Below are 26,485 nucleotides of genomic sequence, written 5' to 3'. Positions count from 1 at the left end.
TTATGCACTGTTTGGTTGTTTTGCAATCCGTGAAAGGGGAATATCGCATTGCAGATTTTTCAGTGTCACGCATGTTACAAACTGTCATGGTATAGTCGTATAAATTTTCAGTATTTATATTTTAAGAATTCAGTGAAGAAAGGACATAATCTCAAATGTTGAAGGAGTTAACGTTTTGATACACAAAATGCAATTCTATATACTCTCAAAGTACGAACAGCAGTTTTGATAAACAAAATGCAAGTCTATATAATCTAGAAGTACGAATAGCAGTTTTGATAAACAAAATGCAGTTCTATATACTCTCCAAGTACCAATAGCAGTTTTGATAGACAAAATGCAATTCTATATACTCTCCGAGTACCAATAGCAGATTGTCACTTTGAATTTACCAGTTATAATTTATCTACTTCCAGATATGATGAGATTGTTTCTTCGACCGGAGCTCTCAGGAAGTCTGTGGACATGGGGGATGATGCTATATCAAAAGTCTCCATCGTATACCTTGCTTCCAGGCTGAACAGACTGAATGACTCAGCAAATACTCTTCTTCAGGAAGATAACCTGGTTGCTTACAACATTGAAAATTCCAATGCCACTTACGTTACTGAAACAATTAATAGTGAGAAGGAAGACTTTGAGTATAGAAAGGATGCCAGAAGAGAGCTTCTTGAGGTGTTGGAGAAATTACCAGTGAGAGACGAGGTAAATATTTAACCCAGATTTGAAAAAACGTGTAACCATCTTGTCGAGTACATGATCATGGTTTGACAGTTTCTAAGTTACCCTGATCAAGTTTTTGCTGATGAACATGTTACCTTGGTCACAGTACAGTTATATATCTGACATACAAGTATGTCACAGTACAGTTATATATCTGACATACAAGTATGTCACAGTACAGTTATATATCTGACATACAAGTATGTCACAGTACAGTTATATATCTGACATACAAGTATGTCACAGTACAGTTATATATCTGACATACAAGTATAGTAAAATTTTGGTTTTGTGCAAAGGTAAAATATTTACTTCTCTATAGCAAAAAGGAAAATAAAGTGTCAATAGTTATACACACTGGTCACCACATTTTCCAGTAGGTATCTAATAAAAACTTTTTTCATCAGTTTAAAAATAATATCTCTGCCATAAACTGTTATAAGGGAATAGATTTATACTGATCATGAAAAGAAAACATAATATCTTTAAAAAAAAAAAGCAAAAATGTTTAATAAATTTACTCTATTTGTTCTCGTAAATAAAAATTGTTGATGCTCTGTAAAGGTTAGAAAGTGTGTTATATGGAAAAAGATGGCAAATTACATTCTTTGTTTTTCCATTACATACCCCTTTCAGGCCCTCACTTCGTGTAGTTTGCTTACTAAATATAAATTTGAATTATGTAAAGTTTTTAGCAAAGGTTAAGCTTTATTTTGATACCGACCATTGATTTCAATTTGCAGAAATAAAAAAGTTACAGGTAAAAAACCTCATTTTCTGTTCGATTTATCATCAGTACCAGTAGAGACTTTTTTTGCTGGAGAAATAATGTAAGTTAGGTGATACATTTTTGTCAGCTTGAATTTAAGTTTAACAGTATTTCATTTTTCTTGACATTTAGGTATTGTTTTGTTTTTAAAAATAAAACCACATTCTATTATTTGTTTCCTCTAATAACCATTAATGTCAGTGCATTAACGAGCGGTAATAATGGTATGAACATCTGGAATTTTTGAATATTATGAAATTTAATGAAACATTTTTAGAAATTAAAGCTGATACGCCAGAGGGCATTTCAGTGTAATTTAAATATAAGAAACTTCAAAGAAACATCAGTCAACTATGTGATTTTAAAGAATAAATGTTTTTATTGTACAAGATATTTCCATAACAATTATGTCTTATTTCTACATAGATAACTATAAAATACCACTTCACACTCACATGCTACATAACATGGAGATCACATGAAATGAACTGAAATATATTGTATACTGTATTTACCAAAATAAGAGTCCCTACCTTGTTGCCATAGAAACCAGTGTATAATGCGCAATTTTTTTCACCCCCAATACCGCCCCCACCTCTATTATATGCAGGTTTAGGCGATAACGAGTTTGTTACCATTACGATTGTTTACAATTTCTTGCCATTATGATCGTTTACGATTTCTTGCCATTACGATTATGATTTCTTGCCATTACAATAAAAGGAAATTACACTGCATTAAAAACTGTCAAGGCTAAAAACTAGGATTGCCGTTATGTCACGTAATAGATAATAGTAATAGTGCTTTATTAGCTCATCTGATTTTTTGAAAAAAAATGATGAGTTATTGTCATCACTTGAGCGGTTGTCAGCGTCGGTGTCGGCGTTGCCTGGTTAAGTTTTATGTTTAGGTCAGCTTTTCTCCTAAACTATCAAAATTATTGCTTTGAAACTTGGAATACTTGTTCACCATCATAAGCTGACCCTGTATAGCAAGAAACATAACTCCATCTTGCTTTTTGCAAGATTTATGGTCCCTTTTGTACTTTTTGCAAGATTTATGGTCCCTTTTGTACTTAGAAAATATCAGATTTCTTGGTTAAGTTTTATGTTTAGGTCAACTTTTCTCCTAAACTATCAAAGCTATTGCTTTGAAACTTGGAATACTTGTTCACCATCATAAGCAGACCCTGTACACCAAGAAACATAACTCCATCTTGCTTTTTGCAAGATTTATTGCCCCTTTTGGACTTAGAAAATCAGTTTTCTTGGTTAAGTTTTATGTTTAGGTCAGCTTTTATCCTAAACTATCAAAGCTATGGCTTTAAAACTTGCAACACTTGTTCACCATCATAAGTTGACCCTGTACAGCAAGAAACATAACTCCATCCTGCTTTTTGCAAGATTTATGGCCCCTTTTGGACTTAGAAAATATCAGATTTCTTGGTTAAGTTTTATGTTTAGGTCAACTTTTTCTCTTAAACTATCTAAGCTATTGCTTTGAAACTTGCAACACTTGTTCACCATCATAAGCTGACCCTGTACAGCAAGCAACATAACTCCATCCTGCTTTTTGCAATAATTATTGCCCCTTTTGGACTTAGAAAACCATTTTCTTGGTTGAGTATTATGTTTAAGTCAACTTTTCTCATAAACTATCAAAGCTATTGCTTTAAAACTTGCAATAGTTTTTCACCATCATAAGTGGACACTGTACATCAAGAAACATAACTCTATTCTGCTTTTTGCAAGAATGATGGCCCTTTTTAGACTTAGAAAATCATGGGTAGGGCAATAGTTCTATTACACAAAAAAAATCAGATGAGCGTCAGCACCCGCAAGGCGGTGCTCTTGTTTTTAAATAACTTTCTATAAACTAAGCAGTATTTTGAAGAAAGAAATATAAAAAGTCAGAATTATTTGGATACTCATTAAGGATCAAGCATTATTTTTAACCAGGATCAAACTATCAACAATTAAACTGACACCAGGTGACAACAGTATACCTACACGCTCATTGCAGATAATTACAGGCTGTTTGATCTTTAACCAGTCAGTGGCACCTTTCGTTATCCAATTGAATTGGGAAGCTTATGTCAACTGGCATGTCTGTTTTTACCATGTACAAATAAAACTGAAATGAAGGTCTTTTTAGACACATTACAGGAAAGTTTGCTGATTGATAGTGGCGCAGACGGACAGCATAATAATAGTTCTGTTAAAGATCCTCGCTCACAGAGGTAGATTTGTATTTCAGTTCGTTTTCTCTCCTTTTGGATTGACAAAAACAGATTTCTGCCCAAGATTTTAGTATCGAATTGGGGGTGCGCATTATACATGGGTATGCATTGTACTTAGGGTCTTTACGGTAAATCCTCTCCCATTTTTCATAAAATTAAATCTGAAACTATTTCCGATAAATATTCAAATATTAACTCTGGTAAGATGAGTTAGCTTATGTGTCATTGAAATAAAAGTTATATGGGAGGTAGATGTTTGACAGAATTTTTTTTATAGTTACTGCAAATTTAGGTTTCAAAAAAAGTGTCACTGGAATGTAAATGCTTATTGGGAATATTACGGTATTCAGTTTTTTTATGGAGAGAGATACAGGTTATTGTTGCATTGTACAAAAATAGAAGAGAACATAGTTCAGGGAATAAATGAAGTTTTGATAAATTTGGGTAAGTGGGAGGAAGGCTAATTGACATTTTATGTGTAATTACTAGAGGGAGTTAGGAGTAACTCTATATTAATGGCTTACTGGCAGGTTTGTAAGTAAAAACATTGCCTGCAGTGAGAGGCGGGTGTTTTGTTTTATCAAGACTGGCTGCATGAATCATGTTTCCTTGATTAATGTATACGATGTGTAATTTCTCCTTGTTTTGAATGATTATATTTATTTTAGTCTAATGTAATGAATTAGGGGTAATAATGATCTAGTTAGTACCTTCCATTTATTTGAAAGAGCATGAAGTTTAATTGATTCTCAGTCTAAACAAGCAAAGCCCTATAATTAACCAGTATACAATTGTTTGTACTTATATTTATTTTTAGTCACCACTGGTTGCCCATATGGGCGACTTGGCGACACCTCCAGAAGACTGTGGGGGATAGTGCTAGATGCACAAGATCTTCTGATTTCTCAGAAACTTCCCTGGTTTCTTTAGCATGCCAGGTGTAAATTAGCACCCATACACAAGACTCATAATCCAATGTTAGTAAATTTTGATTGGAAGAGCTGGGGATTGAACCCTTAAGTTTGATGGTCAGTGTTACCACTAGATCACTGTGTTTGCTGGTAAAGTCACTCAAATAGTTAGTTTTCCTCTTTATATCATCTTTATATGGTTTCGCTGGTTGCACTCAGCCCTGGAGCTGAAAATAGCAACATCTTCAAATGACATTCTCTTAAACTGCTGATGCTGGATTTTAAAATAATTTTACAGAAATAGTCCTTGACTGAATCTCTACCAAGATTGTTCAGATTATTTCAATTCATCCAAAAAACATGATATTTTTATGTGACTTTGCACTTATGACACTTGTAATGAGATTGTACAAATGATTTTGTTTCATCAAAAACATGATGGTTAGAGCTTGAAATAGAAAAATCATTAAAACAACATCTCCCCCTAAACTATTCGCCCAATATTACAGATATTGCTGGAAAATGTTCCTTGGGTAATCTTCTCCCAGAACTGTTCAAATTAATCTTATTCATAAAAAACATGGCTGCTAGCAGGATGATAAATTTTCACTATATGTCTTTAGTAGGAAGTTAAAAAAATCCTCAGCATAGTTACACAGGAATGTTTTTTTTAGTGACATTCTATCATTCTATTGTTCATATTGTTATGATTTGTCAAAAAATATGACTACCAATTTCCCTACTTGTTGGGAAACAGTTTCTGGACAATATTCATTCTTCCATTCATTATTTTTATAGACATGAATTTGACACCATATCATAATGGAAAAAATCACCACTCCAACCTAGTGACATTAAATTTAGATTTCCTAAAAGTCATTTTGATGAGTAAACCAGTTTCTGGACAAATATTTCAAAAGTGATTGACAGTTATTTTTAAGAAGAAAACTATGGGTGACTAGTATATTTTTATGATTTTCTTATCTAAAAATCTTTCCAACAATACATATAAATAGTAACCCAACTGTCAGTAGCACCATTGAAAGCAACAGAAGCAGACTTGTTGTAATTTGAATTTTGTCTTACATGAATACTTGCTATAATCATTCAAATATATATTGTATTGTAAAAACTCAGTCATTGAACCTGCATAATAATAAAAAAAAATAATAACTTGTGCCATAATCATAAATTAAATAAACTGTTTGATTCGTTCTACCCGACTTGTTACATCAACATGTTAAAAATTTTGTGCATACTCAATGACGTCTCCATGCCCTAATACCATTGAAGGTTATTTTATAAACACAGTTGATATATCATTTTAAAATTTCATAAAACTACTTCATGTGAAAAAATGTCTCTTTGTATAAAGATACAAAAATCAAATATGCAGTTGATAAATGATGTCAAAACAAAGCGATTATTTTACTTGTCCGGAAACTGGTCCTGTCCAGAATCCCGGTCTAAACCTGCAGGCGTACGCTAGAATTCCCTGTATATGAGATGGGCGAAAGTTTTCCCAGTAATAGAATTTCTTCAAACTTTAGATATTGAAGGACAATCATCTTAAGAAACAAAAATATGCAATAAAAGTCACAGGTCACCGGTATTGAAAAAGAGTTATCTGCCCTTGAAAACGGCATTTTTGGGAAAATGATGTTTTCAAGGGTAGATAACTCTTTCAGTACTGGTGACTTATGATTTTTAGCCCACCATCATCAGATGGTGGGCTATTAAAATCACTCTGCGTCCGTGGTCCGTCATTCCGTCCGTCCGTCCGTCCGTCCGTCCGTCCGTTAACAATTTCTCGTTATCGCATCTCCTCAGAAACTACTGGGGGGATTTTGACCAAACTTTGTCAGAATGATGTATTGGTACCCTAGTTGTGTCCCCCTGAAAATCAGACTGGTTCAACAATTTATGAGTGAGTTATGGCCCTTTGTTTATTTCTATAATTTATATAGATTTATATAGGGAAAAACTTTGAAAACCTTCTTGTCCAAAACCACAGAGCCTAGGGCTTTGATATTTGGTATGAAGCATCATCTAGTGGTCCTCTACCAAGATGATTCAGAATATTTCTCTGGGGTCAAATATGGCCCCACCCTGGGGGTCACATGGTTTATATAGACTTATATAGGGAAAACTTTGAATAACCTCTTGTCCAAAACCACAGGGCCTAGGGCTTTGATATTTTGTATGTGACATCATCTAGTGGTCTTCAACTAAGATTATTCAAATCATACCCTAGGGTCAAATATGGCCCCGCCCTGGGGGTCATATGGTTTACATAGACTTATATAGGGAAAAACTTTGAAAATCTTCTTGTCCAAACCACAAAGCCTAGGGCTTTGATACTTGTAATGTAGCATCATCTAGTGGTTCTCTACCAAGTTTGTTCAAATTATCCTCCTAGGGTTAAATATGGCCCCGCCCCGGGGGTCACATGGTTCATATAGACTTATATAGGGAAAAGCTTTTAAAATGTTCTTGCCAGTAACTACAACATTCAAACTTGGACCACATGTATATTTTTGAGTGGCAAGATGAACCTTGACATGAGTTGACCTTGATTTTGACCTAGTGACCTACTTTTACATTTCTGTAGCTACAGCCTTCAAATTTGGACCACATGCATAATTTTGTGCACTGGAAAAAACTTTGACCTTTATTTTGACCTAGTGACCTACTTTCACATTTTTGAAGGTACAGGCATCAAATTTGGACTACATGCATAGTTTTGTGTACTGAAAAAAACTTTGACCTTGACATTGACCTAGTGACCTACTTTCACATTTTTGAAGGTACAGGCTTCAAATTTGGACCACATGCATAGTTTTGTATTCTGAAATAAAATTTGACCTTGATTTTGACCTAGTGACCTACTTTTACATTTCTCAAGCTACAGCCTTCAAATTTGGACCACTTGCATAGTTTTGTGTACTGAAATGACCTTTGACCTTTACATTAACCTAGTGACCTACTTTCACATTTTTAAGGTACAGGCTTCAAATTTGGACCACATGCATAGTTTTGTATACCGAAATAAAATTTGACCTTGATTTTGACCTAGTGACCTACTTTTACATTTCTCAAGCTACAGCCTTCAAATTTGGACCACATGCATAGTTTTGTGTACTGAAACAAACTTTGACCTTTACATTGACCTAGTGACCTACTTTCACATTTTTGAAGGTACAGGCTTCAAATTTGGACCACATGCATAGTTTTGTATTCCGAAGTAAAATTTGACCTGGATTTTGACCTAGTGACCTACTTTTACATTTCTCAAGCTACAGCCTTCAAATTTGGACCACTTGCATAGTTTTGTGTACCGAAATGAACTTTGACCTTAAGATTGACCTGGTGACCTACTTTCACATTTTTGAAGGTACAGGCTTCAAATTTGGACCACATGCATAGATTTGTGTTGTGTACGGAAATGAAATTTGACTTTGAGCTAGTCAATAAGTCTTGAAATTTGGAACACTCAAAAATGGCACATTGGTGGGCGCCAAGATCACTCTGTGATCTCTTGTTATTACATATTTTTGTTTCTTAGATGATTGTCCTTCAGTATCCAAAGTTTGAAGAAATTCTATTATTGAGAAAAATTTTGCCCCGAATTCTAGTGTACTTTCTTAAAAAATCTTCTTGCCAGAAACTGTTAGACAAATATTACAATTTTTCCACACAGATGTTCATTCATTTGGTGACCCTTTTAAAAGACAGTGAAATTTTATCAAATTTATAGAAAAAGAAAAATTAGCAGAAGCTGCCTGTCTAAATTCATGGAATTTTGACCTTTGAAGACAATTAAAATGAATGGGATTTTTTGTTTGTTCCTTTTGCATTAAATTTCTTGGATTGACCAGACCACGAAATCCACAAAAAAATAGTCCCCCAGGAAAAATTCATGATTTCACAGTATATATTTTGGGAGCAATGCATGTTTTAAATAAATATAATGAGGTCACAGGAATTTTCTTTGTTCTGTTCAAAAATTCCCATTGTCATGCTAAGTTAGCCTTGTAGTCAGTCACTTCTATCATAATATTTCATTTCCTTAACATAAACTTTTATGGGAAATTTATTACACTGCGTAACTATAAACAGATAGAAAATGATTACATCTTCCTTATTTAATTACAAATTTATCAGCTTGCTACACAAAGACAAGGAATTACATTATGATAAAAGCTTTTATGAAGTTTTTTTCTTGTAGTTTTTGCCCAAAACAGAAAAGGTTCACCTTTTGCTGCACCGTTTTCTTCTCTTTGAAATAGAATATGTTCACAAAATTTCCCTGTGTTTCGCGCCAGTAGTTTTTAGATAGAATCTTATTCAATGTTTAAGGATTTAAGGAAAATATGTTCTGTGTAAATAATGCACCGGCAGTGTTTCAGAAGGGTGGCCTCGTGCATCATTAGTTTTCCTTCCTCGGTCCCTCATCACCAATTTCTTCCGAACTAAAGGCATATGATCCTTAACCAACAGTTTAACTGTAATGGATCCTTGCAAATTTTAAGTTGCTATGGCAGCCAAAAGGAAACAAGAAAAAAGCATCATCTCCCTCCCATTTGCTAAATGCAAAGCCAATATGGACATTTATTAAGAGGGATTATAGTAGAAATAAGGTAAAAACTGCCAGAAATGCCTTTAAAATGACTATATTTTTCTAGAATATTTAACCTTTAACCTGCTAAATTTCTAAAACGGACTTGTCCATCATTCAATTTGGTCAGAACCATTTATTATTCCAAGAGGTGTTCATTGAAAATTTACTGATTGAATAGTGAACAGTGCAGACCAAGATGATCCGTTCAGGCTGATCTTGGTTTGCACTGGTCGCAAAGGCAGAATAACTTGCCGCCAGCAGGCTAAAGCTTAAATCTTCTTTATCTTTAGTGACTGAATACTTTTACTATTCAAGGAAATAAGAGCTCTTCCATGAGGAAGAAAATATCCTTAGTACGATTTGAAAGTACAATTTGAAGTTTCATTTTCTTATTTTGCTGTTTAAAATGAGTTCTGAACTCTACAATATAAAATGCAGTGCAACCTCTGTAGAGTAACACCCTTTGGGAGATACAAATATTGACTGTTATGTAGAGGTTGTTGTTCTAGAGAGGTAAATTTGATAGAATATTTCATCTTAGGGAAATTTTGATGATGTTGTTATAGAGAGGCTTTTGCTTAAGAGAGGGCCGCTCTGGAGAGGTTGTACTGTATAGTGATGTTTACATCAATTCAAATGAAACTTTTTCTCATAATTCAAATACCTGATATCAGCAGGTGTATTTAAATAAATCATAAATATTAAAAATATTAGAATAGAAACTGTTATTTCTTAACCACAAAACCACAAGCATTCTTGACTTTTTATTTATGTTATTACATAAGATAGACATTCAGGAGCAGCTAGTTCATTAACCCTTGCCCTACCAAGTTACTATAATGAACTTGTCAATCTTTCAATTTGTACAGTACCATTAACTATTAAAAGGGATGCATACCAAAAGGATACTGACTGAATGGCGAACAGTGCTGATCATGATCAGACTGCATGGATATGCAGGATGATCTGGATCTGCACTGGTAGCAATGTCAGAATCAGTTGTGTTCAGCATGATAAGGGTTAACAAATTACAAAATAATTACTGGAGGGTTATTCCCTGTAGAAGACAAAGAATTTAATTCTCCATCATATTGATGATCATGCTTAATAACTCAATATACCTTATATCAATGTATCTGTGGATCTTCAGAAACATTTTTAAGCTTACTTTTTCTCAGCTGACAAGTTATCCTGAAAGATTATTACCATGTTCAGCTGACAAGTTGTTCTGACAAGTTATCCTTAATGATTCTGACAAGTTATCAGGAATGATTCTGACAAGTTATACTGAATGATTCTGACAAGTTAGTTATACTGAATGATTCTGACAAGTTATACTGAATGATTCTGACAAGTTATCCTGAATGATTCTGACAAGTTAGTTATACTGAATGATTCTGACAAGTTATCCTGAATGATTCTTACAAGTTATACTGAATGATTCTGACAAGTTATACTGAATGATTATTAGCTTGTTCAGCTGACAAGTTGTTCTGACAAGTTATCCTGAAGTCTGAAAATATTAATGTACATTTCTTAACCCTACATTGAGACTATTGATGGTGTTTTTTCAATGAGCTTGCCTGTCAACTATGACATTTGTGAAGTAGAGTCCCAAGGACTACTTTTCTATAAGTGGTGGATTTTCTTGAAGAGATAATGTGACCCATTATTGCTAAAAATGTTAGACATGAAAATGTGACAGGGAAGTGATGATATTTTCTTCAAAACAACAGTTCCATGATGTAATAAGCTACTTTATGATTGGGATATTGATATCCATAAGATAAAAATAAAATTTTACTGTCAAGAAATAGGAAAAAATATAAACTATGTGTAATTTGATTTTATAAAAAATAGTTCCATTAACACACACACTTGAAGCTTATTTACACTTCTGCAAAAATTAGTTGTTATAAGTGTCTTAAGTGGGATTTAGAGATAATGAAAAAAGTATTGAACAGCTCAAAGTTTGCCATAACCTACTACTGAAAATGTTCCTTAGATAAAGCCTCCACATACTTTTCCATCTCTACTCCACACAGCTCATGGTCTTTACTTAACACAGCTTTCCATACCTGTACTTCTAACAGCTCAAGGTCTGTACTCCATGTAGCGCTCAGTCTGTGCTACACACAAAATCTCCGTCTGCATTCCACACAGCTCTCAGTCTGTACTCCACATAGTTCGCCATCTGTACTCAACATAGCTCTCAGTCTGTACTCCACTAGCTGTCAGTCTGTACACACACTGTTCTCAGTCTGTACTTCTCACAGCTCAAGGTCTGTACTCCATGTAGCACTCAGTCTGTACTCCATGCAGCTTCATGTCTGTAATCCACAAAGCTGTCAGTCTGTACCTCCACATAGCTCTTGGTCTGTGTGCTCCACACAGCTGTCAGTCTGCACTCAACGTAGCTCTAAGTCCACATGTGCTGCACACTGTTCTCAGTCTGTACTCCACTTAGTATTCAGTTCGTACTCCATGCAGTTCTTGGTCTGCACTCCATAAAGCTCTCAGTCTGCACTCCACACAGTTCTCAGTCTGCACTCCACACAGTTCTCAGTCTGTACTCACTTACTGTAGCATTTGTCGTATTGAATAACAGAAATGTCATGTTCGATATTTTCCGTGTTTGGTATTTTCAGATTCTGATCTGCTTTTATCTTTAAAGAAAGAAAACAAGCAGTAAAAAAAATCTAGAAAGGAATAAATCATTTTCGTCAAAATTGGTTTTGTTTATTGATCCCATTTGTTTCCAGACCACTCGTGCCTGAGATTTGACATTTGTAGGTTATTGTAGAAAAAAAGAAAAACAGCCATTACTGGGCAGCCATTACTTGGAGAGAACGAAGATTTACGAGACATCCGGAAATTGCAACTCTTTCTGTAACTGTAACATTTGAGTTAAATAGATTGGAAATATTGCATTTTGTCGGTTATTGTGTGTATTTTTATCATCCTCTAGATATGAAAGGTAAAGGTAAATTCTTTACCATTGCTTTTCAGAAAGGATTAATATTTTAAGCTCTCCAGTTTATTATGACAATGAAAACCAGTTTTGCCTTACCAGTTTTTCACTATGAGTATGCTTGTACCCATTTACAGCTGGGTTTGCTGAGTTAAATTTGATACAGTACCTTGCCCAAGGACACACCACATTGGGCGTGACCTGAAATCAAACCTGGGGCTTTCAGCTCAGTAACAAAGCCCCTTCGAACGCTAGACCAATATGAGCCCACGTACTTATGTAAAGGTCAAGAGTTGCATATGATCATATATCCATACAACCTCTCCAGAGCGACCCTCTCATAAGCAAAAACCTCTATAACAACATCATCAGAATTTCCCTACACTGAAATACACTATCAAATTTACCTCTCCAGAACAACAACCTCTACATAACAGTCAATATTTGTATCTCCCAAAGGGTGTTGCTCTACAGAGGTTACCTCTACATAACAGTCAATATTTGTATCTCCCAAAGGGTGTTGCTCTACAGAGGTTACCTCTACATAACAGTCAATATTTGTATCTCCCAAAGGGTGTTGCTCTACAGAGGTTACCTCTACATAACAGTCAATATTTGTATCTCCCAAAGGGTGTTGCTCTACAGAGGTTGCACTGTATATACAACACAAGGTAGATCTGTGTGGTTTTGATCAAGCAGCAAACTTGGTTTTTACAAGTGTTTGATGAAATTGTACACCCATATTGGGGTGAAAGTAAGTACAATGTCTGATTTTTGAAACTGCTGAATGGTGCATAACTAAACCTGATATGTATGTGTACTTTTGTATTATCCCATGAAACTGTTATGATGCACTTTCACTTGTACAGCACACTGGTCAGTTGTTTGTTGTCTTTTCAATTTCATAAATGATAGTAAAAAAATGGTTTATGACCACATTTCAATTTGTCATTTATTATCTGTCCAATTAATTAAAATTCATGGTTTGCAAACAGTTACTTAAATTAGTTGAAATTACTTAATTCAAGTGCTATGTAATTGAAACACCTGTTACATTTTAATAACATATAATAATCATGCTTTTTTGGCGTAACAAATTTGTTTACTTCATACTGACATGCACATGAAATAACATTTCATGCTAACAGGCATCTCCATGGCTACAAAAACGATGTTAAATATGAAGAAAATCGACATTTTTATAAAAGAATTATTTTAGTGATTGGGTTGAGATAGTGTGTGTTAGATATACTATCATTAATGCCTCCCCCATTTCTATAATTATGTCTAGTACTCTAAGGACCAATACTGTCTGGCATGTGCGAACATTTGATGAGGGCTTCAAAAATGAGATTTTTCTTCTCACACGTTTTCCTTTGATTTTCTGGGAAAAATGTCTATTTGGAGACTAAAAACATTAGAAGCTTTTTAGAAGGCTGTCCAGTTAGTGGGACTCTCTGTTCTAATGAAGAGTAGGAAGATAAGACTTTGTGTGTGACAATCGGAAATTATATCCTTCTCATCAGATTCATGTGGGGAAGTTTGTTGTCATTTGTGGAGAACTGGTATTTAGTGGTGCTGAAATCCTTAAAATTTTAACTGATTGATGTGTGATAACTGAAATATTTTTGATGAAAAAAAGGCATTTAAAAAGGTACAAACTGAGATTGGACAAGTTCTTCTAAATATATTAGTATTAAAGGGAGATAATAGAAGAAATTTATGCAGTTGAGTACTTCAGGGAGATAATAGGCAACTTACATACAGATGAGCACTAAAGAGATTAATTGGCAGAATCAATACAAATGATAATTAGAGGTACAGATGAACATTAAAGGGAGATACATTAAAGGGAGGTAACATTCAAATGTATATAAATGAGCATTAAAGGGAGGTAACATTCAAATGTATATAGATGAGCATTAAAGGGAGGTAACATTCAAATGTATAAGATGAGCATTAAAGGGAGGTAACATTCAAATGTATATAGATGAGCATTAAAGGGAGGTAACATTCAAATGTATATAGATGAGCATTAAAGGGAGATAACATTCAAATGTATATAGATGAGCATTAAAGGGAGATAACATTCAAATGTATATAGATGAGCTTTAAAGGGAGGTAACATTCAAATGTATATAGATGAGCATTAAAGGGAGATAACATTCAAATGTATATAGATGAGCATTAAAGGGAGGTAACATTCAAATGTATATAGATGAGCATTAAAGGGAGACTGCATTCAAATGTATAAGTTATTTACCAATAAAAGAAATTGTTCTTTGTTTCATATAAAATTCAGCTACTTCAGAACGATTTTGTTACAGTTTCTAGATTTTCACTCCGTCGTAGACCTATTTTCCACAAGATATCCATACATTTGCTTCAAGAAAATGAAAAGAAAAAGGGGTGTTGAATAGTATGCAGTGAAATGCAAGTCAACTGAAGTCAGCTACCCTCATATTGCCGCATTTCCGAAAGCAGTCCGCAGAATAAACACCCAACTTTCGTTTTCAAGTAAACAACTCGGAAACATGCGAATATTAGCATGAAAAGTGTCCTATTTTATGTAAAATTCATTCAACGAGTGAAATAATGCCCATTTGGCCCCCGATTTACGCGCAAATGCGCGAAAAATGGAAAAATTAGGATCTATTTATTTGGGACTTCTTTCGACAACACCACGGAAGCACATTTTTGACCAAATTACTGCATTATAACCTATATAGATGAGTATTAATGGGAGATAACAGACCAAATTTTGAACTAAAGATAATCCCCTTCTAAAAGTACCTGGAACATTGTCTTCCGTCTTCTATTATTCAAAAAGGAAGAAAGAAATTACAGAATTACATGCCCATCAGTGCAGAAATGATATTTATTTAAGGAAAAAAGCCAGTTCTGATAACTCCTTGCTTGTTAGTAGACAATTTTGCAAGACTGCGTTTTTTGCTTCGTTTGACATCCTAGATTATTTTTTATGAAAGTTGGGAGGAAATTTACATAGCAAATAGTGCCCTAGGAAAGACAGTTATTCAATTTTCCACAATTTCCTACACAGTAATTTCGTAAAATTTGCATAAAGGATTTAATAGAAGCTTATTACAATGGCGTTGTAGAGAAATCAGAATTTGGCTTACTTCGAGAAAAAAACAGGAATGTGGAATATGTTCAATTTTAACCCTTAGCCTGCTAAATTTCTAAAATGGACTGGTCCGTCATTCAATTTGGGCAATACCATTTATTATTTGAAGGGGTGTTCACTGAAAATTTACTGACTGAATAGCGAACAGTGCAGACCATGATCAGCCTGCACGGATGTTCAGACTGATCTTGGTCTGCACTGGTCGCAAAGGCAGAACCACTTGCCACCTTAGCCTAAGAAAATCCTCAGGTCATAGATATAATTTAAATTTCAATGAATGTTCAAAAACTACTGTATCGATAGTTAAATGTTTGTTAATTCAACAGACTGTATGGTGTAGACGCTTGTTGCCTTGGGAACATATATGCTGTCAGTCTTGTTACTTTTTTTGCCCACCACAAATATGTTTGTTGAACAAAACATTTTCTCTTGTTTATGCAATGTTTATCCTTTATTCAATACTTAAGTAAAAACTGAAGATGGCTGGAAGTTATTCAAGCCAGAATGTGTTTGGCTAAAATAAAATAAAGTGAAAAAAGGAAACTTACTGCACATGTTTTGTAGTTTCAAGTTGCGTGATTTTTTTACCTCGTGTATAATTATGCTGAAAGTCTTTGAGCTTCTTAACCTTTATCCTGTTAATTTTCTTTAATGAACTTGTCCATTTTTAGCTCATCTGATTTTTTGAAAAAAAAATGATTAGTTATTGTCATCAGTTGATCGGCGTCGGCATCTCGGTGTTGCCTGGTTAAGTTTTGTGTTAAGGTCAGCTTTTTTCCAAAACTACCAAAGCTATTCCTGTAAAACTTGCAACACTTGTTCACCATTAATAGCTAAGTCTGTACAGCAAGAACCATAACTCCATCCTCCTTTTTGCAAGAATTATAGCCCCTTTTGGACTAGAAAATATCAGATTTCTTGGTTAAGTTTTATGTTTAGGTCAACTTTTCTCCGAAACTTTTATGTTTAGGTCAACTTTTCTCCTAAACTATCAAAGCTATTGCTTTAAAACTTGCAACACTTGTTCACCATTAATAGCTGACTCTGTACAGCAAGATACTTAACTCCATCCTGCTTTTTGCAAGAATTATGGCCCCTTTTGGACTTAGAAAATCAGATTTCTTGGTTAAGTTTTGTGTTTAAGTCAACTTTTCTCCTAAACTATCAAAGCTATTGCTTTAAAACTTGCAACACTTGTTCACCATCAAAAGCTGATTCTGTACAGCAAGAGACATAACTCCATCCTGCTTTTTGCAAGAATAATTGCCCCTTTTGGACTTAGAAAATATCAGATTTCTTGGTTAAGTTTTGCGTTAAGGTCAGTTTTTCTCCTCAACTGTCAGAGCTATTGCTTTAAAACTTGGAGCAGTTATTCACCATCAAAAGCTGACTCTGTACAGCAAGTACCATAACTCTACATTGCTTTTTGCAAGAATTATGGCCCCTTTTGGTCTTAAAAAATCATGAGTAGGACAATATTTCTGTTATACAGAGACAAAAAAATCAGATGAGCGTCTGCACCCGCAGAATCAATCGTGTCCAACATGATAAAAATTAATGGTGGTCAGTCACATTAAGAAGGTAGGTTACCTTGATATTTGTAAGTGCGCATGTCCATCCGGAAGCTAACGTGACGATTTACGACGACGTTTACGACAAACTAAATGTGTTTGTATATCCATTCTTCTGGAAATAAATCTTGAACCTGCATCCGATCTTATGTTTAATGGTTTAATAATGCAGAAATAATGAATGAATTGCCGCAGAAACGCTTCAAAACATTGTTGCCTTAAAATGACGTCATTGACGTCATGACGTTACGTGTCAGTTACCGCGCAAAATTAATAGCTTTTATTTTGAAAGTACGTTATTCTGTGCTTTTTCTTTATTTGAACTATTTTTAAACAGCCATTATTTGCTGAAATACTTTTTATTAGTCTTTCGCTCTGAAAAATGATCAATATTTTGCTTCTTTTATGTAATTATATTGAAATGTTATGCGGAATGTAAGAAACTGGACAATGGTACTGATGTTATTGGGAATATAGTTAGGTGAAAGGCAACTTATTACGGTCATTTACAAATAAAAGTTGGACAGTTTGATTTGTTATACCTATTTCCCAGTTTCCGTTGATAATTTGTTACTTTAATACTAAAACTAAGCTCTAAAATTGTTCAAATTTCAGTATAAAATTGTGGTGTCTTGAATTAAATTGATGTTACCATGGAAACGAAGCCCGTGACCTATATGTCTAATTGTAAAATTCAAAAGCGTTGACACTGGTCTATTTAAGGAACACAGCTTCGGCTTTTTATTTTCATTTCAATAATATCCATGAGAACAATAGCAGCATGCAGAACGATTTTTCAATAAAAATGTCAGACGACGGGCACTGCTGTAAGTATTTTAAGCTGTGAAATTTGTTAAATTAACTGCAATTCATACGAAAATATTACTAACGTTAGAAATAAGATGTTTTAAAGCTACCTTAACAAGAAAGATAATTTTATATAATATTTTTTATTAAGAAAGTACGATAAAAAGCAACATATAAGCTATTTTAAACATCTCTGTTGCCATGGTTACTCTAAACTTTAAGAAAAACATAGTACCATGTCAAGTTCTTGGTATTTTGCTAATCATATTACCCAAATATTCCATGTTGGTCAATAACAGAATGGCACTGAAGCCGTCAAAAAACCCGTTTTCATACATAATTGTTGAAAAATGAGAGAAAATGCGTTACCATGGAAACACGAGCCCCGCGACATATACATTTTAAGCTTTTATTAGAAAGCTAATGCGCATACTAGTAAAACTATTAATTATGCAGACTTTTACGGATAACAATGAAACAAAAATACACTGAAAAGTGTTAAATATCCATATTTTCCTTCTTCTTTCTATATAAAATACCTTAAGAGGGTCATGTACTTCAAACCTGGATAAAAATTGTACTTGAAGGGACAGAGATAAACGGAACTGAGATTATAGCAGTTAAAACATTAAATTACACGAAATACAAAAAATCACTGCGGTTCAACTAATTTGAATTTACCCTGGTAACAAGGTAACCTACCTCCTTAAGCAACATTTTATGATATTTTTCACTCCTTGAATACTATCCTAAAGAATTCTAAGAAAACTTCTTTATCAATAATTCAGGAGTACTTTTAGCAATATGAGAGAGTAGAGTGATACAGTATATGACAAGTACAAAGTTCATATGTACTGAACAACTTGTGTCTAAGGCGTTATAGGAAATAACATAACTATGTTTAGACAAACTAAAAAAAAAGGTTTATTACAATACGGTAAAACTCAGTGTTTTTCTAAACATCTGGGCTTTTTTGATATTTGAAAATGTTTTAACATTAAGAAGTAGTGCAGAGAGGTTTTAAGACCAATTTCTGAAAGTTGTTTTTCTATTGGTCAATTTAAACACTTATTTCCAGGTCAGCCAATCGAATGCTGGAGACCAGTCTCATAGTGCTGCCTTTCCATTGGTCAGTTTCAAGACTGATCTCCAAATTGACCAATCAAATGCAGGAGACTGGTTTCCAAACTTCTATATAGCTAGCATTGAACTCTGATGTTGCTGTAATATTTTAAGCAACAGTTTCTGTTGCTGTAGGTTGCAGCTAAATAAATAATCTGTTTTATATATTTTCAGGCAGAAGTTTTACAAAGTGCTCAAGCCCTTGCCGTCACTACAGCTGTACCAGAAGAGGTAATACTTTCTTTTGTGGAAACTTTTCTATGCACTGAAGTGTTTGACTTCAGTCTGTCTCACAGACTTCCCATGTTTATGTTATTACTTTTCGCAGAATATTCACCAGAGTTGTTGCCCCTGTCATTACGGTCAGAAGTGAAATATATATTTGAAATTCTGGGACTGCCATCATACTTAATGATACATCCAAGTTTTGGCATTTAAAAATAGCCTGCAAAGTACCAGGGAACGAATGCTAGTATCATATCAAGAGCACATTTGAGGTCACCACTGCGAAGGTCCTGTGTAGGTAGATAATCGGGTATCCATCATTGGTCATGTGGTTTCAACATTTTCATTTAACCTTTAGCCTGCTGGTGGCAGATGATTCTGCCTTTGCGACCAGTGCAGACCAAGAACAGCCTCCACATATACTGAACTACCTGGTGGATGTTACTGAACTTGGTATATCTTTACCCTCCTAAATTTCTAAAATGGACTGGTCCATCATTCAGTTTGGAGAGTACCATTTATTATTCAAGATAAGTCTGCTTGGATGTGCAGGTGATCTTGGTCTGCAGTAGTCCCAAAGGCAGAATCACTTGCCTTCCCAGCAGGCTTTTAAACCATTAATTCTTATTATATTCAGAAAATGTGAATTTAAGCTGTTACTAACAGCTTCAAAGGAAAAGAGAAAGTTACAAAAAATTCACACTTGAAAAGAGAATTAAATAATTCAGACTTGGCACGTTCATGTCTGCACATGAACAAGATTACACGTATGCTGACTATATATGGTATGCCAGGTTTGTAAGTCTCAAATCAGCTCAATATTGGGTTGTAATCAATATATCACAGAGAACATGCAACTCTCATCTACATCTTGCATGTCTCTTCTTGTATTTTGTTTTCCAATCAAGAATAGGTAATACCAGCCTTTTCTTATGTAAAGACTTCATTTCCGTATGATTAAGCTTTACATTATTCATATATCAGATTATGTTCTTCTTGGTTTCTAAAACAGCCCTGTTTCTTCTCCGCTTTTAATGGGCTGTTTTGCTTTCAAATTACAGAGGCAAATAACTTCTTCAAATAGAGGCCAATTGTGAGTTTGACGTTCCTCCATGAGTTAATTGATTCTTTGCATGCGTTCCATTCTTTGTGGTAAATCTTGGTCGAGTTTGTGGCATAATGGAGGTTTTTCAAAAGCAATTTCAAACAATTTGAATCGTGTATGGCGTGACTAGGAAACATCATGAAAGTTTGTGTTCTCCATGTGAAACTTGTTGCATTGTGTATAGTTATAAACGAGAAATGAAGCTGACTTTATTGCCGATTATGTTTTATAATAATTACGATATGAAGCTGGTAACAATGACTCAGATTAAATGTTGTTCAGCTTCTCGTAATCGCTAAACTGTCATCGGGATTGAGACAGGTACAGAATTATCACACGCATGCTTAAGTTGGAAGAATATGGTCCGCTATAGTAGAACATCAAACTGATAGGTGACTATTTTAAATACAAGGAACATATCTATATTATTGAAACTTTTACATACGTTACTGGAAAAATTTGATGTATTTAAAAAAAAAACATTGTAAAGTGCAAACTTCTTCTGTAACGTTAAAATGAATTAATGTCTTTACCACCACCAGATAGATAAATACATAATTTGAAGCCCTGAAAATGCAGTGCGTTAAATGATAATTAACTGTTTCATAAGTTCAAATAAAATGGCATTTTATAAAATTCTTATCTTCGATAGTACTTGTCAGGTACTTCAGATGTTGTTGTGTACTTCTGCTGCTGTCAGACGGACATATCTTAATGTAGTATGGCAAAACTGAAGTACGTGCAGTTTTAAATGTGACATAATTGGTTTACTTTATTTCGGTCTCTGTCTTTTCATTCTTCAAATTAGATAAATCGAATAAAAGTTGTTGGTTGGCAACAAGTACAGGGACAAGGTTACATCCGTATAGGGAGTGACTCTTTCAGAATAATCTCAATTGAAGCACTTTATCAGAAAGATGTTTTCCATCCTATTGATGTAACTATACGTCTATTCTGGTAACAACTACTAAAAGATCTTGGTTAGGTAATTAGTTAGTGTAACTAGTGATTAAAGTTTCAGATTTGCTGGATTTTGCAAATTCTGACAGGCCAACAAAGTCCCTAAAGGCTTGAAATATACACTTAAATGAGAAAATTGTAAAGCGTTAAACTTTGTGTAATTGAAGCTTCTCCAAGCATGTTATTATGCTGAAAGATGTATCTGACATTAGATTGACTGCAACCAGTCATGAGAAATTCGGTCCAAAAATACAAAAAAAAAAAAAAAATGCACAAAGAATTTAATTCTCTTAAAAATCTGCCTGTGCGTGATAAACTTTATTTTCAGATTCTTTATTTCTGTACTTTTTTAATACAGTCAAAGTTTGTTCCCTCAAATTCTGATAATTCATACACTACCCTTTGTTCGAACTCGGCAGAATATCTACATATAATGTATAATTTGCGATGGCTTAAACTAATGATAACTCAAACAGATTTTGCTCGACTGTGTATCATTATAAGGAGCGGGGACAGCAAAACGCCCAGGTACTTCTTTATTTTCTGTATAATCATACATTTTTGCCAGGTAACTTCACTATTTCTAAAATTGAAATTGGTTTCTACTGGAGAATGTTCAGGTTTTCACTACTTGTAGAATTCTATACTAGGAACTAATTACCACTAAAATTTCTGTTTCTATATCGGGAACAGGTCTCCACCAATTGAGAATTTGGTTTCTATGTCAAAATCGTGTTTCCTTAACTTGCAGAATTCTGGTTTCTATATTGGGAACAGGTTTTCACAAACTGAGAATTTGGTTTCTATATCAGAAAAAGATTACTTGTACATAGTAAAAAGATATTAGCAGAGTTGTTGAAACTAACACAAGGAGTTTGTGAATGGAAATGGTTTTAATTCATTTCCAACTTTCAATTCTTTTATGTTGAGACCACTTATTTCATTTAAATCGTTTGAAGAAAGTAATTAAGTACAAGTGTTTCACGGTGTTTAAGCAGCCACTTTTTAGCATTGGATTCTTAACTTCTGTAAATCGACCAATTCATCAAAACTCGATTTTGGTAATTTCGCACTTACTTCTACATATCAGTAAAACATTACGCGGATACACAGAATCATTACAGAATTAAAGTAATTTTCTAACCAGACTCTACATCGTAAATGTGTTTATTTCTTGTATGGTTGTCTGTAACATGATTAAACCCAGCTGTAACTGTTACGGTATGCAACAGTGTCGCTGCCATATTAGGCAAGGTTTGTCTGATCGACGCGATAACCTTCAATGATTAATAAGGAACGATGGCAGAATTAATGAACTTGCCAGAACGGTGATCAAAGAGCCTGAGGGGAAGTAAAACCTTCATTAATTTCATTCAATGATGTATTTCTGCAGACAGAACACTGCTTGTAATGAATGGTTCGGTCACTTTGAGTATGGTGATAAGATAGAATTATTTTTCCCCCAGATCCTGGTGTTAACCCGGCCAGGTTTTGCTCTCAATGTAAAAACTGCTGTATTCCAGAGAAGAGTTGCAAGTTTGTTCCTCATAGGAGACAAATTTTCATAGTACATGTACTGATAAAGTATACACAGTGAACGTCTTAGTCAAGCTGGTCCTGTATTAACTTTGATGGTTACATGTTAATTTGTTTCTAGAAGTTGATTTAATTCTGAAAATTTCATTTTGTAAGCCAGTTTTAAGTCTTTTTAATGAAATTCTCGGACACAAGTTGTTTTCCTCACCTTATGTAACTCATTTCAATAAAGATATAAGTACAGCAGAACAGAATCAAAGTACAGAGTAAAAAAGTGACATTGAAACTGGTGAATTAATAAAAGATCTTGTCTACAAAATTAGGTGAACCTGGGTAACATTGTATTAATTAAGCAGTAGTGGTCTCATTTCTTCAATTTCTCCAGAGGACAGTAAAATTTGTCTAGAAATAAAAATGTCTGGGCTGCGAGCTAGGAGGGAGTGGTTTAGAACTACTGAATAATATGACCAATATTGTTGAGGACTCAAGCAATTCATGGTGTGACAAAAACCAGACGGATTTATAAAGGCAGCAAAAGTATAACTGATTCAATAAACTGCAGTGTACTTTTAAAGAATTACTTGTTTTGTTTTCATGCAGAAAACTTTGTTTATGATTAATAGGTTAGCAATACTAGACATCTATGCATCTCTCATTTAAATCAATACAGATTCTTCCTTTTGAACCGTCAAAATGGCTTTCCAAAAATCAGTATCTTTCATAAAAACCAGCTTTTAGGAAATTGATTTTAAGACAAAATGTAATAAAATTTGATTGTAAAAGGAGTAGTTTCTGGAAGATTGCTGTAAAGCTACCACGGAAACAGAACAACCATAAATATAAATGTTTTATTGATGCTAAAATCATGTTGAAGCATTTGTGCGATGACAATATATCTGACATATTATCGTTTATTTGGTTGTCAAAGTCCATTAGAAGAATGCATAAACTATGTTTCTATGTAGAAATAAAACTGCGTGTCAATTTTCTGGAGCCGCTGAAATGTTACGATTGATCCCAAGTCATGCCATTAGTTTAGTTCGACTCCACTACGAGTACATCAATCTTTTCCAATTATTCGAGACAATAATCTCAAAATCGTTGCCGTACTTTGCTTTTCTGGGATATTTTGATCTTCATTTCGAAGATGTTTGGTAGCAACATTTAATTTTTTAATTTTTCAAGATATGCCTTATGAATATTGTAATGGGATAAATAAAGTGATCTAGTACAATTCCAGATGTCATAAACTATTAAGTCACTTTGATCTGCATTAAGATGATTCACTATCATGTTGCACTGAATCTGATATGCACTCAGTTCCTGTAATTCACCATCATGTTGCACTGAATCTGATCTGCATTTAGTTCCTATAATTCACCATCATGTTGCACTGAATCTGATCTGCATTCAGTTCCTTTAATTCACCATCATGTTGCACTGAATCTGATCTGCCTTCAGTTGCTATAATTCACTATCATGTTGCACTGAATCTGATCTGCATTCAGTTTCTATACTTCGCCATCATGTTGCACTGAATCTGATCTGCTTTCAGTTCTTATAATTTGCCATCATGTTGCACTGAATCTGATCTGCTTTCAGTTCTTATAATTTGCCATCATGTTGCACTGAATCTGATCTGCTTTCAGTTCTTATAATTTGCCATCATGTTGCACTGAATCTGATCTGCATTCAGTTCCTATAATTCACCATCATGTTGCACTGAATCTGTTCTGCATTCAGTTTCTATACTTCGCCATCATGTTGCACTGAATCTGATCTGCTTTCAGTTCTTATAATTTGTCATCTTGTTGCACTGAATCTGATTTGCATTCATTATGTCTCCCACCACACAGTGGTGTAGGAGACATATTGATTTACTCCAGTCTGTGTGTCTGTCTGTCAGAAAGCTTGTCTGCACTTTAAATCAAACATTTCTCATCCGATCTTCACCTAACTTCAACAAAATGTGTCTGCCAATAAGTGCTCGGCCAAGTTTGATAACTAGCCAAATCGGCCTAGGCACTTCGGAATTATGGCCCTTGATTTACCAAAAACATTCAGATTTCTTGCGCAGTTTTACCCCTAAACCGGCGCCTATTCTACTAGTAGTATAGGCGTCCTTTTGGTGTCAAGAAAGCGCATGCACATGTGGATTAAGTAAACAGTATATAAAGACTGACTTACTATTTAGATGATTAGGCAGTTGTGGGAGACATGCACTTTTCTCAAAAGCATCTCTAGTTTCCTTTAATTCACCATCATGTTGCACTGAATCTGATTTGCATTCAGTTCCTATAATTCACCATCATGTTGCACTGAATCTGATTTGCATTCAGTTCCTATAATTCAATATCATATTGCACTGAATCTGATCTGCATTTAGATCCAATAATTCTCCAGATCTGCGCATTAAACAGTATAGAAACCACATTAAACAGACTGTGGCACCGGAAAGGAAGTTCCAGTCTGGGGAATATTCCGCTGAATACCAGACATCGTTCTATACAAATCAAAGAAATATTGCCAAATTACACAATATTTCCCTTTTCTGCCCTTAAAATACAGATGACCTTTAAGAACTTATATTTTTAAAGACTAGTTCCAGAGTTTTAAAACTTCAGTTTGGAGACCAGTCTCAAAACTCTAATTCTGATTGGTTGATTCTGAGCTCAGTCTTCAGATTGACCAATGGCATTGGCTTCATTCTGAGACTGTTTTATAACCTGTGAGCCTACAAAGTTGAAGTTAGAAAAGATTGTTTTAGTCTGATTTTCTCCCTTTAATATGCTGGTCACTGTGCTTGCCTCCCTTAAATATACTGGACACTGTCAAATTGCCTCCCTTTAATATACTGGACAATGAAAAATTTGGCTTACTGCAACATGTAATCATAATAAATACCAGCTTTATCTCTCTTGAAGAGTGATATTTCTGATTGTCTCCTTGGACACTGTGTTATTGCCTCCCTTTAATATACTGTGACTTCATAAAGCTTTCTGTATACATGAATGTAATCGTAATAAAGAGACCAGTTGAATAACAGCTTCATCTCTTGTGAAGATGCATTTTTCTTTAAAAAAAAAACAAAAACAAGAAAGGTATTTTAATACTAATTAACCCTTTACTTGTTCCTTCCTTTTTGTACCAGTGATGTTAATGCTGAGTGACCTTAATAATTTATTTGAGAGAATATGACACAAGATATTAGATTTGTTGAGGTAATTTGGTCACAAGATGGTACTACTTTCTTTCTATTGTACCCACGGAAACTTAGCTTGCTGCGGTAATAAGATCAAGTATTTATGGTGGCCGCCTTCCATTTTCTCTCCTTTCTACTTCAGTTGATGGCCAGCTTATTAAGATGATGTTGTTTAAAATCCCCAATCCAATCACAAGAAAATTGGAAAAAGACAGAAAATCTGACAAGGCTGAGCAAAAAATGCCTGAGGAATATAGTACTATAATTGGGGAGATATTACTTTTGGAGACATTAAAGCTATCATTTCACTATAAAAACAAATCTTGTTTTGACAGTAGCGTTAACCAGCTAGTTATGATCAAAGAGGGATCTTATTCTTTGACAGAATTCTGAAGGTTTTAGGATTAACTTGACTTGACTTAAGTTTGTTTGGATGGCTCTTTATTTATTGACTTGTTCATTCTCACAAACGAAGTTCACACTGTAGAACTTGGTACTTATACTGTGCAGGCGTCAAAAACTCTAGGGACCGTGCTCAGCGGTCTTTTTCCTTATATTTTCTATGTTTGGGTCTGCTC

At 34.3% G+C, this 26,485-nt stretch overlaps 1 protein-coding gene across 3 annotated transcripts in view; it reads left to right on the top strand.

Moving 5' to 3' along the window:
- LOC123531249 (polycystic kidney disease 1 like 1-like) overlaps positions 1-26,485 on the top strand; it is a 114,712-nt gene that overhangs the window by 9,564 nt on the left and 78,663 nt on the right. For all 3 annotated transcript variants that reach the window (XM_053517912.1, XM_053517913.1, XM_053517911.1), the window contains 2 exons: positions 417-705; positions 19,054-19,110. In XM_053517912.1, coding sequence (XP_053373887.1) covers positions 466-705; positions 19,054-19,110 — 297 coding nt within the window. In that variant the 5' untranslated portion in view covers positions 417-465. The remainder of the gene's footprint in view (positions 1-416; positions 706-19,053; positions 19,111-26,485) is intronic.

The sequence above is a fragment of the Mercenaria mercenaria genome, chromosome 11 (genome assembly GCF_021730395.1).
Source record: "Mercenaria mercenaria strain notata chromosome 11, MADL_Memer_1, whole genome shotgun sequence".
In the NCBI taxonomy this organism is placed as follows: Eukaryota; Metazoa; Mollusca; class Bivalvia; order Venerida; family Veneridae; genus Mercenaria; species Mercenaria mercenaria.
Note: the sequence above shows the minus strand (reverse complement) of the source record. Positions and strands in the feature narration are given on the sequence as shown.